This window comes from Oculina patagonica, chromosome 4 (assembly GCF_052425735.1).
Source record: "Oculina patagonica isolate OP01 chromosome 4, crgOcupat, whole genome shotgun sequence".
NCBI lineage: Eukaryota > Metazoa > Cnidaria > Anthozoa > Scleractinia > Oculinidae > Oculina > Oculina patagonica.
In genome coordinates, this window is record NC_135761.1 from 63473990 (window position 1) to 63490337 (window position 16348).

At 36.7% G+C, this 16348-nt stretch overlaps 1 protein-coding gene and 1 long non-coding RNA gene across 3 annotated transcripts; one reads left to right on the top strand and one right to left on the bottom strand.

Moving 5' to 3' along the window:
• Positions 1-4240: 4240 nt before the first annotated feature.
• LOC144648967 (uncharacterized) lies at positions 4241-6242 on the bottom strand. Its single transcript, XM_078508417.1, has one exon. The coding sequence runs from the start codon at positions 5958-5960 to the stop codon at positions 5310-5312; it is 651 nt and encodes a 216-aa protein (XP_078364543.1). The 5' UTR covers positions 5961-6242; the 3' UTR covers positions 4241-5309.
• A 5147-nt stretch (positions 6243-11389) lies between these two features.
• LOC144648968 (uncharacterized) lies at positions 11390-15738 on the top strand. Of its 2 annotated transcripts, none has more exons than XR_013569809.1 (2): positions 11390-11556; positions 15477-15738. It is a non-coding gene; the product is annotated as an uncharacterized LOC144648968 (long non-coding RNA). The 2 variants fall into 2 exon arrangements; XR_013569808.1 differs by lacking the exon at positions 11390-11556 and adding an exon at positions 12717-14946.
• Positions 15739-16348: the final 610 nt, after the last annotated feature.

Here is a 16348-nt window from a genome sequence, read left to right on the forward strand (position 1 = left end):
GCAGCTAAAAGAGGAAGAAAACTGACCGGTACCTTGTTGATTGTTGCGCTTGTATCTTTATTGCTTTGGTTGCCAGTGATAATATACATTAGTGCACAAACTTTCTTCATCCAGTTTTTCTTTAACCTTTTCCTGCAGTCACGGTTTCATATTATAATGGCAATGTTAATGTTATTCTTAGCCAACTCGATAGTTAATCCTGTAATCTACTCTCTGCTAATGCCAGAGTTCAGAGCAGGTGTGTCACAAATATTCCGCAGGGGTCCCTGCACGGGTCGCAACCGTGTAAACCGCCCAGCAAATTTGCCACTTCGTCACATAAGGCCAGCTTAGACTTTATGTCGTTTTTTTTTTTTCAATTTTAAAAGTGAACAAAAGTAGTTATTTACTTTTGTAAAGAACAAACGGTCTCACATCGGAAAAAGAAAACATCCTTAGAGCCTAAACGGCTGTGTTTCGAGACAACTAAACTTAAGAAATCATGAATAAAAAGATAACTTATCGGCGGTTAAAATGAGAAAAAGGTCTCGTTAATCTTTATCAATGTAGTGACAATCTTGATAAGTAGCATGTCCTGTGATAACTTGAGACGGTTTTAAAAATATTTCGCCAGAAATTTAATATATTCGTTTAAAACACGTGCTAACGTCAAGCAGTTGTGTTAAATAAAGTTCCCTCCAAAAAAAAATATGAATTAATCTAGTTTTTCTTTTCCTGTCGATCAAATTTGACAATTTCCTTTATCAACTGAATGTAAATGACGGAGAAAACTTTTACTTTTCGTAAATAGTCCAATCGGAGGTTTCGAATTTCCATTTTAATTTTTGTATACATAGCCTTAATTTTTAATTGTAAAGTTGTTATTATGATTCCCGTGTAATGCACGAAGATAACGGAGATATAAACCGATATTCCATTTCACTTTGAAAATTCAGCAAACTACTTTTACAAATTGTGATCATGCTAATTACTAAAAATTACCAAAAAAAAAAAGACTCATATCATGTATTTCTGGAATCAAAATATAATGTTTAGTGAAGTGTTGTGAACATTATGTTAGTAAGTAGAACTTTATTAAAAATTTAATACAAACACCGGTGATAAACATTGTGAAAAATCTCATTTTACTAAACTTGACGTTTCGTATGCTAAGCTACATACATTTTCTACAAGTTACGATGGCCTAAAACCAAGAGTCTATATAAGTAGAACTTTGTTTAAGTAGGGTGACCCATTCAGGTCATAGGCAAATAAATTACATAAAAAATCCAAAAAAGATTAAAAAAAAAACAACTAAGCTAAATTACAATAACAGGAAATTTAAAAATGATGAAAAAATACTGAGCTAAGTTATAAATATCATATTGATCTTAGTGATTGTTAGCCTGCGAATACAGCCGCCTCTCGTTCGCGTCCCGCAACGAAGAGCGAAACGCGAAGAGAGACGTCTGCGATTCACGGCCAGAAATTCCATACTGATGACGTTAACCGCTAATTAGATTTCCCCACATCACACTCAGTTGGTCTTGCATAATTATACTTTCGTTCTCAGCCGCTCATTAATTGCTTGATCACAAACACTTTCAAGGCAGTCAAGGACACGTTTACAGCGGATAACTTCATCGCGAAAATTAGGAATCGCTGTAGTTGTAATATTTGGAAAAATAAGCTGTGAAATCACTAAATGACATTGATTGTTTTGGAAAATGAGCGCATCTCTCGGTGGTAATGGGCCATAAATATACTCCAACGTTCATAACAATTCTACTGAAAGACACTTAGTTTCTTCTTTCCCTGTTCTTCGTCAAATTATGTTTTTCTGTAGCATTTATTCTTTGATTGAGAATGGTTCAGGTTACCTGTATTTCACATTTTTGTTGCTTGTTCGTTTTGCCGGCTGCCTTTATGTCAACAGTAAATGTTAGGTGTCAAAATTGATCTATTTTTAACGGCCGCAGTGGCGCATCCTTTCTGTACTTTGAGGTCGTTCGTCTGGTTATAAAGCAGTTTCTTTTGTTTCCATTTATATATATATGAAGCGAGAAATTATAGAAATTGTAAGGTACAGCTTCAAAGTAGCTTCACGATCCTTCCCCCGGTCAACTTTTAGTCTGCAATAACATCCGGTTTTTTCCGTTCGTGTAAACAATTTCGCATACATTATGTAAATTAGCTAGCTGACCAATCAGCGCTCCTGTCCGGATTCTGGACAGATTTACGTCATCAGTATGGAATTTTTGGCCGTGAATCGCAGACGTCTCTCTTCGCGTTTCGCTCTTCGTTGCGGGACGTGAATGAGAGGCGGCTGTATTCGCAGGCTAAGTGATTGTTTCATTGGCAGAAAATCGTTCTCGGCAACGAGTTAAGGGTATGCGTCCAGAGCCGATTAATTAGTGTAAACCGTTCTAGTTAACTGGAAAGGTTATTGCAATTATGTGTTGTTCTGTAAGACATGCATACAAACAATTATTAAAACCTAACTTAACTGAATTATCTTGTCTCGTTTTATGTTCACCGCGTTATGTTTATGGTTTTTGCAAACGTTTATAGTTTACACCACTCAGGCAAGCTTAAGAAACGTCTACAAAAAGATTGGAGGGGAGCCTCGCATCTTGTCGTTTAAGGTCTGTTACGCCGCAAAATGTAACACTAAGGCAAAATGTAATAACAATTGCCGCAATATGCAATACTGACGCAAAATGAAATATTGATGCAAAATGTAATAAAGGTGTTAACGCAAAATTTGAGTCGAGCAGAAACACGAAGTGCTCGGGCGTATCTTTCTCTCAAATTTTATCCGCTGCTCAAAAATAACGCTATACGTGCTGACAGAAAAGTAAACAGAAAAGTAAAAGTAAACCGGTAAATATTTTGGTGATGAAAACTGAATAGCGCTACGATGCCTGAGAGCACGAGCCATCAATGACGCAACTCACGTGAAAAAAAAAGCATTCAAAGGCAAATGAAGTGAGATTGCATTACTTTATAGGACACTTATTTAGAAAAAAAAAATGCGAACGTCGGCACTTCATTCATCGAATTACCATGAGGCTGCTCGAAGAGCCTTTGATTACTAGTTTTTAGGGTTAAATTCAACATGTCGTGAAGAAAAGCCATTCAAGTGTTATGCATCGGACTTCTGTTTGCGAGCCTTTTGTAATAACGTCACACATCATACAATTTTTTTCAGTATTAACTTGCGCGCATTTCTTTCTATGAATGAGTAATAAACCTTTATTTGGTTGGAAAAAATTTTCTGTGCAAAAGTAAACCCACAAAGGTATGATGTGACTCCGAAAACATTCCAGGTTAACTACCCGCCACCATCATCTATCTTTCTCACCGGTACACTGGTGCCGGCGCTGACTTCACTCACCGAAGTTTCATTCATGACTCGGTGTGCTGTGCGTAGTTTTTTGGTAGTTGTTAGAAATAGCTTTCATGGCGTGTTTCAAAATACCAACCATCAAATTAGGCCTAAAAATGACAATAACAAGAACTGGAACTTACAATTAAATCAAAGAGGCATATCACAAAAAAGAAAAGAAAGCCAGTCATTAAAACCGGGTTGAAAGCTTGCCATGAATTATTTTTATTTCAATAATGTTATAGCCTGCGTAGCCGGCGGTCAGTTGGGTTTTAAGCACAAGCAAGCGGCGAAGCCGCGACAACGAGCTTTGCAGCCGCGAGAGGCTTGGGGAAGAGGAGTTGAAATACCAACTACTCCTCCCCAAGCCTCTCGCGGCTGAAAAGCTCGTGAACGCCAGGAGTTGAAATACCAACTACTCCTCCCCAAGCCTCTCGCGGCTGAAAAGCTCGTGAGCGCCTTCTCCTCAAGCCTTTCGCGGCTGCAAAGCTCGCCGTGTCGCGGCTTCGCCGCTTGCTTGTGTGCGCTTTAAAACCCAATACCGCCGGCTACACAGGCTATAATTTTTAACCTATCGCGCTCTGTTGTTTCAAATTTAAACCGTTATACGCCTGACGATGGTACTGTAAAGACCGATATATAGCTAGCTTTCTCTGAATAATAATAATAATAATAATAATAATAATAATAATAATAATAATAATAAAATTTATTTAAACTCGAATTTAGAGTAGCTTGACAAGCTAATATTTCCGAGAACGAAATATTTGATAACGAAAAAATTGAATAAAATTACTATTTACAGAAAAATCCCATCTGCTCTTCATTGCTCTCAATATCAGTCATGAAAATGCATTTATTTGGATTTTCGTTTATTATAATATTACTTCTACTTTATCGTTTTCGGGCAGGGGTTATCTAAAAAAAAAATAGGACTAAGAGGGTTACTAGGAAAACAATTTCGATGAATGAGAGTGGGGGACGGTCTACAGGGACTATCTATCAAACTCCACCAAATTCCCTTTCCCCCTCCCCCATAAAAATAAACGGTCCCTAACTGAAGTTCGAAACCGCAGTAATTATTATTCGAATTTACTTTTTTGTTTATATAATTGGATTCCCTTATGAATGAGAATGCTGAAAACATTTTATAATTATTTGTCCGGTTTTTGTACATGAGGGAACCGTTTCATAACAATAATAAAAAAAATTCACTGTTCGGATGGACATGAAAAATACTAGAGTTCATTTTCTCGAGTCCTTATTTTTTAATCTCTCGCTACCAATACATTTTTGACAATCAAAAAGTGACATTTATGTTTACTGTTGCATATCTCATAAACGTGTTCAGAATTTAATATTTGTTAGTTTGAGACAAGGGCCTCTTCAGAAATAAAAAACAATGCTAGCGTGAAATAGAATGCAAATTTTAAGGTAAACGTCATAGTTGCTTGGCCTTTGAACAGCAAGAAACTAAATATAGATACGTCAAATATCTTTTGTCATTTACCAATACGTCTTCGTAATTGGTGACAAATCAGTTGCAACTTCTGATATTTCAGATGATCAACGATGAAGTTATTCAAAAAGAATTAATCTAAGAAATATTTTCTACTTTAAATATTCCGAGTGTGATACAGCAGAAATGACAATTCTTACTAAATTACCCTGTCACTAAAACATGATATATGCCAAGTGTGTTTATAAAAAGAAAACGATCTGCTTGACATATGTCCCTTCTGTCGCTTAATTAAGCACAGCTACACATAAACTTGCATTTACAGACCAAATTCATTTCAATACCACTTTGCGATCGGATTGCACAAGTTATGAAAAATAGGAATTTCCATTAAGTAAAAAACAGCTGTTGGTATTAATGCCGACCACCTCGCTTCTATCGTAGCTTCTAGGTTTACCACAGCCTCTTTAAAATTATTAGCCCTCAATCCGTGCCACTGTTACATCTTTTCAACCATTTCTCAATGTTATGAACTCTTTTTTGTTCAATGTTTAGATTTTCGCTGGAGCTTGTCCTTGACGACGCCAAGGCATGATTTAAATTCACCTGAGTGAGATGCCATTGTTTGTCGGCTCCTTCGTGGTCACAATATTGAATGTTTTCATCTGACGCACTTCGTGGTACAATGCCTGATCCATTTTCCGAAAAATCAGTCGAGCAGTTTAGTAAATCCCTACTCACTGAAATTCCGACTGTTGTCGACAAGTCGCAGCAATTGTCCAGTTCTGAATACAGCTCTGTGTCGGCAAGAACCATGTGTATATAATCCATTGTTTTGTATCGGCGACCCATATTAGTGATACGATATCGCGACCAGGCTTTTAAAAACTCCGGGCAATCATCGTAAAAGATTTCTTCTTCAAGATTACAAGGAAGGCTCCGCCATCTTGGTATCCATACAGAATGATCGCTTCGATGGCTCGAAGTCACAAAAGATATACATGAAAATCGATCCGTCGCCAAAGATGTCCTAGACTGTATTTTCTTGACGCGTAGCTTGGTCGGATAACTCGGGATATCAGGAGTTATAATGACCGGAGGGGACAGCGGCGCTGACTCTTTTTTGGTATCCATAGCCTAGTTCACAAGAACATTACGAGGTGTATGAGTAAATATTAACTTAACAGGTTTCTGAAGAGCCCATGCGATTAATCCTGCGCTAATGCCATTGAAGAGAATGAATTTAGCGGCACTTGTATTTCACGCCAGGCGATACGTATAATATATTCCAACAGAAGATATTTTCGTGGTGTTATTCGCGCATGCCGATCGAAGTCGTAAAATCGTAAACCAACTATAAACTGTCATCCGCTGCGCGACGATTGGTCAGCTTTGAAAAGTGGGCTTAAATAGAAGTCCATTTAATCAGAATGTCTCTGTTCACTTCATCTCTTTACGCTGCGATTATCAAAGAAAATAAAAATACATTTCCTCAATTTCTTTATCAGTTTGCGCATTTTAATTTTCAATCGAATGTTGGAAGCTTTTACCTACCATTTTATAAACAATACGTCAATGAATTGAAACTCTGACGTATTATTTTTAAACGATTGCTGTTAAGGAAGTCCTACATTGGATCTGACTGATATTTCCATACAAATCTGACTGCGAACATAAATTATTAACGGCGCTTCAATTTCAAGATGTTTACAGATGAAAATGAAACGGAAACTTAAACCATGTCATTTTTGACAAGGAGTTCGCTCATGGAAAATCAGTTGATAAAAAAAAGGCTACGGATTTTAGTCTACGATTAGGTTCAGAACTTTTTGTATTTTTGACCGTAGCTTTCTCATTCTGATAGTTAGTAAATTTCACCCATTTTATTATTTAATGGGATTAAGCCTTCATAATCGATTTATTCTTTTTCGAGTTTGTTTTTCTGTGTCTCAAAAAAATTGATCTCAATCTCGTAAAATGGATTGTTTTTCTTTCCATGTGGTCATTGCTACGGAAGCGATCTTCAATACACGACAGCACACGAAGAATTATAAAACAAAACAAAACACAATTTTGAAACATAAACATTGCGAATAAACGAATCGCATTAGAAAGTCATATTTCTTCTCCTTTGTTTCAGCAGCTCGATTCATTTCCACAGCACAGCTGGCTGTGAACTAGTAGTTTAGTAGTACAATGACAAACCGCTGTGAGTTTTAACAATATCATAGAAAGGTTTGAAGACAGGAAATGAATATAAATTTATGAATCTTGAAAGCGTTAGAATGACATAAAGTATGTGATTCAGATGTAATAATGATTAGGCTCGGTTGCAGTGAAAATCCGTTCACCATTTTTTTATGCTGCTCTCGGTTTACATTCGCCGGTAAATATGGTAGAATGGCGCAAAAGTGGAATAATAAAGGCTAATATAATATTCATTGTTCCACGTACAATATGTATTTCCGACTTACATGTAGTTGTATTCGTTGTATATAAAGGCCGATATAATCCGCTAATTCTTTTGTAATGCAACATCGATATACTATAATCCATATGTATTCATGTTCAGTCTTAAAACAACGAAAGAAGTTGCGTAAAGAAAACCTAAAAAAAAAACCAGCCTTAAACGGTGTTCGATATGACTTCTGCGATAGACTGGTGCAGTGTTCCTATCAACTGGGCTAAAAAGGCACTTGACTTGACTTAACTTGCTTGTGAGTTCGTAATATAGACGTAGTAGATGACGAAATAGATGCGAATCTATACAATAACATATGATTTGAACCGCCGGTGAAAGATTGGGAGATCAGCCGGAGAACTGGTTCATTTTCGCGATGTCTCAAATGTTATATACACTATCTCGAGAAAAGTTTTTGCCAAAAAAAGCATAAATGTGCACGTAACAAGACCGAAAGGTGGTCTGGGTATTCCCTGTTACATATTGGCTTAGAGGAAATGTACAAGTGTGTATTTTTAATTTGCACGTGAAGAATATTTTTTTTACCTCTCAGGAGACCTTTTTCTGTAGCTTTACTTTTACTGTCGCATGTCTTTGAGTTTTGAAAATTTTTCTAAAATTTAGCGTGGCTATAAGTACATTGCTTCCACATATCTGAAGAGAAAGAAAACGTGCAAATTCGCGTTTGTCATGTCATTATATCTCATTAGTATTCTTCACGAGCAGTAGCTCTCTTCTTCTACCCATACTACATTTCGGTCTTGTCGCGTGCACTTTTGTGCTCTTTTTTTCCGACAACCTTTCTCGAAACAGGTGCATGAGAATGTTGACTGTTATAATAACGCGTACCTTTAATGTTACCAGCGTTCGTTACATCAACTACTTATTTATAAAAGTGGAAAGTTGAACTGGAAAACTCAGTCAAACGCAATCGAATTTATTCAAACGTTTTGTTTGAATTAGCTATCAAACGTTTGCAAGATAACTTTACCAAATAGAAGATCGAGTACAACTCGAATGTGCGTTCTGAAATACTGAAAGACTAAATTTCTTGAATGTGCAGTAAGTCCGTCCTCTTTGCTCAATTATCTTTGTTTAAACTTTTCTTTAAGTATTTACCCTGCTACATAGATATTGATGTTACCACAAAAGTAAAAGCATGTCATTGAGTAAATTTTGCTAAAATTGGACATCCTCGGCCCAGGCTGCGCAGAAAACGAGCGATTATCGGAAGTTCGTTCTCCTTGCCTTCACTTTTCACCTACTGCTACTTGTCTCATTATCTCGTTTTCGTTTCCGCCGTAAATGGTTTGTTCTAAAATTTAAACGTTCCTGGAAGTGCCACTATTTCTACCAAACGAAAATTGAACAGTATTTTCCTCTAGCAGAATTACTCTACAGTTATTTCTTCAAGTTCCTGTGCCTGTATGTTAAAGTATTCTTGTGTCTTTAGGTGGAGCTAGCAGGATAATCTGGAGGATTTGAGTCAATACAATACAATACAATTTTATTGTCCATACGTGGGACGAGGTCTCCCTCAATGTCCGAGCCAGAGGCTCATGTATAATCGTAAGACTAAAATTAAAATACACTTAAGTATATGTTATTAAAAATATAAAAAATTTATCCCACCCATTAAAAATAGAATGAAAAACAAGAACAAAACTAACCCCCCCCCCCCTCTCCTTACCCCATACTGTATAATTAGTTTAAATTAATGGATCAAGTGATAAAAATATTTATATATATATATATATATAAACGCACAAGGATAAAAAGATAAAAATACACATCAAAGGGTTAAAATAAAGATCAGTCGTGTTCCCACTTGGTAAATAGTGAAAAATACAGAGTATCCAGGTCGGGAAAGAAAGTGGGGGGGGGAGGGATCTTTGGGTGGAGGGTGTCTACATGATCATTTAAAAGAAATTGGCCCACATTTTATCTGTCTCAATCTTCCTCAATCACAACTGTGTTTCTTTCTTTCAGTTCAGTTTGTCATCACTTCTTACTAATGAAATTATATCTTAGGGATCACAAAATAGAAAAAAAAAATGATTCAAAGCACATATTTTCATAGGACAATCAATTACCGTGTGGCGCGCGCAAGTGTTATCTTTTAAAAGCCGGTTTTCGCGTTCCCTTTACTGCCAATTTATTCCTACTTACCAAAATGTAATAAGCAATGGTGAGAAGTGTTCTATGACCATCCTTATTTAATCGATAGCTTTTAGTCTTAAAATAAAACTATCCAAACTAAGAGAGTTTTCAGCTGCAATTTAAATAATTTTCTTCAAAAATTTCACAATGCATACAATCTGGTCGACTTGTTCACTTCTCACGCGCCGGCTCGCGCCAGCTCGCACGCGCGGAGTCAGATGTTACAAGCAGGTTTGCACATTGCAAAACTAAAAAAAATGATTTAATGTATTTTTACATAGCTCCTTAAATATAATAGTAATGTTAATATTTTATAAGTGAAAGGTTTAATTTGTTAACTGTTCGATAACTTAAATACTCATTAAGTTAATTTCCTTTTTCATCAGACATGGGGTACACGTGTGCATTCTGTCATTTTTTATTAATTTTAACTCCATCCAAAACTTGAGACGCGAGTATAGACTTTCTTCAAAAACATTGAGTTTTTGCGTTGCTTTTATCATGATTGTGCTTCTTGGCCAAGAATGTTTGCGTGGAGCTTTGAACTGAACTGTAAATAGAAACAGCATCATACAAAGTTGTTCGTGCGTTTATCGTGTGGCCCTCTGCGTTATATGTGTTTTGACGCGTATTCTTTAAACTTCTCGGGTCTCCGGCTTTTCTTATGGACCATTTTGCATCAAACATAGTTAAATTTTCTGCGCACCAATCAAAGGATGCGTTAATAGCTAGAGCTGCTTTACATTCTATGGCCAGGCGGCTTGTGTTAATAGAACATACAAATCGACGCCCTTGGACTCGCAAACGCCACGGAGCACGGAAAACACTTGAACCTTAACCCAAAATCTCGAACCAAGAGTCGTTTACCTTAGATTTGCTTTACTCGATAGAACACTTGCAACCCCCTGATTTCTCGAAATCCTTTTTTTTTTTTTCAACCAATTTTCTTTTCCCTTGGAGGTTCAAGATTCGGGATTCCTTTGTACAATCACCACTGGAAAAACTTGCGATTTTTGTCGAACAACTGCCAAAAAGTTTCTTTATCAATTTTTGAATGGGCGTGGGTCTTCGCTGTAAGAACAATTGCTTTCGTTCAAGTAACGCTCGCGTGGCATATATGGTAATTGTGATTCAGTATTAATCTTAAAAGCCCTCGCGCCAGCCACTGCCACGAAAGAGCTTTTCTGTTATTAAAAAGTGGTATTTATCTCGAAGTCGAATAATTCGTCTACCTTCTTAACCGTATTTAAATTTACTCAGTTCTAAGATATACTAAGAAGCTAAAGGATGAATGTAATACCGAGTAAATGCATTGTGTCAATGATATAGATAACAGCGAGAAGCGCTGTTGTTATCTTCACTGGGTGGGATCAGGAGAGTAATTCCGTTGCAAGTACTACAGGTTAACGTTATCTTTCCATTACTATATTTTTTTACCTAAGTGCTTGATGAAAAATTTAAAACTTTTTTTATAATGTAAAAACAAAATTCACATTGAAGGAAACCTCAATATAATAGTTTTTTGAGGTAGAATTAGAAAAACAGACATGTAATTTAATAACCGACACAGTGAGGATAGTTAAGTATGATGTATTAAAAAAGAACAAACTAAAAAAAGGGGCAAATTGTTTCGAGATGCGCCGTTCATGACCGGTAGCTCGTTTCCTTTAAGCTTGATGTTCTATCTACGGACAGATAACAACACGAATTAGTGTGTTGGCAGCTGTAAGTTTTAGAAAAATGCAAATGCTTCCGAACAGACATTCTTCTTTTTGTAATTAAACACCCATCAACAGCAAAGTATCATATTATAACTTTAAAAGAGTTTTTTGCATAAAAAATGTTATTGTCATTAGTTTTAATTACTCAATAAAGAGGCAAAGATGGATATCAACAAACAACGTTAATATAAACGTCGCTGTGGGATCTGTTCATCACAATATACGCAGTACTGTCAGCACTCGAAACTGCTTCGTTATGTATAAGGTTTCATTCCCGGCGTTGGTCTTCATGTGCCTTGCTATTTCAGTTTTGTTTATCTGTTCTCAAGATGTAGAAGGGGCTGCGTCACCTCCACGCTATGGACTGTGGGGCGGAAAACGAGAAGAGGTAAAAAAAAACGTTAACGTTTTATCACAGGTAACCAAAGGGTACGAATTCTACTACATAAGAGTCTAAAATTCATAAGAAAAAACACATTTTCTTCAAAGAGTTGATGATAAAGTAAATTAACGTGTTAAAACTTCACCTGTTGTATTTTCCTGTGTTTTTGTAGCTTCAGCTGGAAGGCTTCTGGAGACCGTTTGGGCGAGTGTCTTCTTCACGCGTACGTCACGGGTCGACAGTTGAGAAGAACACGCCCAAATGACGGCATCCAGAAAACTTCCAGAATGCAGAAAAGCATAGGAAAATACAACAGATGAGATGTTTAACACTTTAATTCAAATGTATTTTCAACTGTTGGAGAAATATATTTTTTCTTTGGAATTTCGATCCATAGAAAGTGATTGTACTCTTTGGTGGTTGTTGGATATTTAAACTCATAGTACATATTGGTTACCTCTGGTTTTATAAGCATTTAAATTTAAACCTTTTTATTCCAGCGTAAATAGTAAACAGGATAAATTAAAGTCGTGCCGTGTTGTGTTTTTGGACAAAACACTGATTTAACTCGTGCAGTGCCTCTCCGCTCAGGAGTTTTGCTTTTCTGAGTTTTTTCCACCCAGAAGTATAGGCTAGTAACGATAACTGATCATGAGGTCTTTGCTGGCTCAACGCATAATTCCGAATTCTGTAGCATTGGCGGCTGGTAGTACTGCTACTCCCCCTGGATGAGATGCTAGGCCATCACAGCTTACTACTTCTATGCTGTTAGGTTGCACTAACAAATTCCCAGAGGGTAAATCTTTCCTCTACGTGATTATTAAAAAGAAATTGGCCTTCATTTATCATTCTTAATCTTCCTCAATTACAACTGGTATGTTCGTTTCCTTTTAGTTTATCATCACCTCTTAGTAAAATTATATCAAAAGCAGGTTTGTATATCACAAAAGCTAAAAAAAATCATTTAATGTGTTTTGATAGTTTCCAGTCTTAATTGCTCGGTAATTTTTCAATATTTTGTAGGTGAATAGTTTAATTACCTAAGAGTTGATTACTTAAATACCCCATCTAGGTAATCTTCTTTTTCCTCAGACATGGAGTACGTGCATTCTGTCATTTTAGTTTTTATTGATTTTGGAGAAGAAAACAGCAACGTAATTTCATCCAACCTTTTCAATGCTAGACTTCCTTCGAGAACATTGCTTTTTTGCGTTGCTTTTATATGCTTTTTCATCAAGAATTTTTGCGTGGAGCTTTGAACTAAACTGTAAAGATAAATTTCTGTTATAGCATTTTGAACCTGATATGTTACATTAGGCAAATTCTTCATGTAACTTCTGCCTTGACTATAAATCGTGAGATGAAAGATTGTACGGCATGCAAGAGTGCATCCGGGAAACTGCAGTTTTACTTTGCGCCCCAGTCTTTTCACGGTTGCGACTCATTTTAGGAGTCGTTGCATTTTATAAGAAGGTCAGACTAGTAGTCAAAATATTGAGAATTCACTCTGCACCATTTTTTTTTCAGTAGTTCTAACTTTACATTTCACACACTTCGAGTGAGTTAAAGTACATGGCATTTTCTGTCTACGAAAGATCGAGTCTCTTTTTATGGACTAGATCGCGTCAACCATCGGCAAATTTCCTAGCGAACCCATCAAAATGTGCTTAAATAAATCTGCTTTACATGCTATGTTCCAAAGGCCTATGTAAATATAAAGCATATCTAATGGGCATTTCTAATGGGTATGGGATCTTTATTAAACTAACATTAACTATCCACAAGTTCGCGTGGCGCGTGAAATGTAATTATCGATCTAAAAAGCCCTGGGGCGGATCATTGTCACTGAAAAGCTTTTCTATTAAAACAAAGTTATATTTATCTCCAAGTCGGATAATTCTCCTGCCTTATTAACCTATCTACCAGCTTGATGTATAATATTTAAGTCGCAATTCTAAGATAAATACGCACCCAATAAACGATAAACTAAAAGTTTTGATTGTTATTTCCTCTGGGTGTGTCCATCGCAGCTGCTAGGTTAACGTTATCTTTTCAATACTGTAATTTTTACCCAACTGACTGATGCAAAATTTATGTTAATTTATGTTTTCACCATAATCACATTACTTAACGAACCAATCAAAGGGTACAAACATAGAGCGGCGGCCAGGTGGCTTGTGTAAAACTCGCAAATTCACGGGACTAAAAAAGCTTGACTTGCAAACAAATGCGAAAAACAAAAAAACAGTTTCATTAATTTCTGGATGGGCCTGGGATCACGCTCTATTATGCTAACATTTTCCTTCGTCCACGCCAAGCTCGCATGCTTGCATGGCCGATATGAAACTGAATGTAATTATCATTTTTTAACGATCCTCGGGCCGGTCATTGGCCCGAAGAAGCTGCATGTTCTGCAGTATTTACCTTGGAGTCGAATAGCACGTCTGCCGTATTTACCGTATTTACTTTAAAGTGTTATATTCTAAGATGCAAAATTTATATTTTTACCATAATAACATAATTACATTCCTAGCGAACCAGTCATGAGGAGGTGCGTAAATAGTGCTTCATATACAAGCGTATACAAGCGTAAATAGAGCTTTATGTACAACAAAAGTAAGGGCTATTGTTACTGCCACAGGGTGGAATCAAAGTAATTTCATCGGAGGTTGAAGTTGCCCCTACAATACTGTGTTTCTTACCCAAGTGGCTGATACAAAATTATTGTTTTCACCATAGACACCTGGCTCGTAGCGATTCTGTGTTAAATGCCTGCTATGTCAAGTTATTTTAAGTCATTTTTCTCATGTAAAAAAATAGGTTCAAATTAAACGAAACCAAAAGATGAAATAATAACTGAAAATAAACCAGTGAGGAAGGTTACGTCTGAGGAAGTATGAACGAATGACAAACTAGGAAACAGGGACCATTTTTTCGACAAGCGCCGTCCATGATCAGTAGCTCGATCCTCTAAGCTTGATAAGTGTCGGCAGCTGTAATTTTAAGAAAAACGCAAATGCTTTTAAACCCATATTCTACTTTTGTAATTAAAAATCCATTAACGGCAAAGCATCATATTTAAACATTATTAAAAGCGTTGTTTTGCATCAGAAATAAAAAACAGGGCTGTCGTATTAGGTTATTAGTCAACAAAAGAAGCCGGACAGGTGGATAATTGTTAATATATATTTCACTGTGTGATCTCGCGTGGTCTATTCTTCAAAGTATAAGCAGCATAGTCAGAACACTCGAAACTGCTCCGTTATGAATAAGTTATCATTCCCAGCGTTGGTCTTCATGTGCCTTGCTATTTCATATTTGCTGATCTGTACTCAAGATGTACAAGGGGCTGCGCCAATCCCACGCTATGGACTGTGGGGCGGAAAACGAGAACAGGTAACTAGCGCGCAAGATTTATCGGCATTTACGTGTAAACGCTTTTATTGTTGTGTAAATTGCAAGAACTAAAGCTAAAATTTAAGTCGTGTCCTTCGCATCATTCCATTTATTTTGTATATTGTTACCAGGCCAAAAGTCAAGTGTTGACTAGAAACTTAAACAAGAATATAAAAAAAATCTGACAGTTATTTATACAATGTGTCTCAGCCACAAAAGACTCTTATTCTGTTTGATTACCCCCAGCAATAAGCTGATGCCCATTTATACACCTGGGTGGAGAGAGGCATAGTGGCTGTGAGAGTTAAGTGTCTTGCCCAAGAACACAACACAATCATCCCGATCAGTGTTCGAACCCGGACTGCTCGCTTCAGTGAGGGTCTTCAGAGTACAGGTCGCTAACCATTAGGCCACCGCTCTCCCAACGGGCATTCTGTTCTGTGTACGAATAACCGGTTAAAGGATGTTATTTTTTTAAAAATAACATATTCTAGTTAAAGAACTGACTAATGCGGCATCTTTGTTTTCAGATGGCTCGTTCCCGAAGAACCATCTGTGAGGCCGCGCGTTCTCTAAAGTGTGAAAGAAAAGATGCTGATCATCAAAGAAGAGAAATGGAAACGGCAGAAACTGACTGATACCAAGCTACTGAGAAAACTTGTATAAGAATTTGTAAAGAGCTGAGCTACATGTCTTCGAGGATTTACCGATTAAAACATTACTGAATAAATTGACATCATGTAAGCTGTTAAACCATGGCCATCACCAATAAAGCAAGGCTTAATTAACTTGCATATTGTCGATAGTTTGTTGATATTTCATGATATTCACCTTTGAAAATTATACTTAAACAATTTTTCGCCTCAGTGAATTTTTAAGGAGAAGAACTGTTTTTATTAAGCAGCTCTGCTGAATAGTGGGCAAATAAATTGATAAATGAGTACAGTCTGAACGAGTACAAATATTTTGCTTTATTTGTAATCCACAAGACCGGTTTAACAGGTACCGCTCTTGACCGCTCGAAAAATTTAAAACGGTGTAAAAACAGAAAACGCTGGATAATAATTTTTAATATTATGACATTTTACAATTATTAGTGTGTAGTATCGCAAAATACTGGAAGATTCTTAAAGATATAAACTACACACTAAAATATATTCACCCACATTTTTTTTGCACCGCTTTTGGACTTAATCTGACCTGGTCTTTCAAACCCCTCAAACTCTCATAGCTTAGGAATTGAAATGAAAGCCTATCGTGCTGAAATCTACTGTTGGAGTTTTCGGGAGGAACCTTCAAGGGCAGCAAAAATTAGTTTAAAAAATAGGGGTTAAATTGCAGTGCTAGGCTGAGAAAAGGGAAACAGCTTTTGGTCGACTTAACGGAAGGTTCCGGCGTGAAA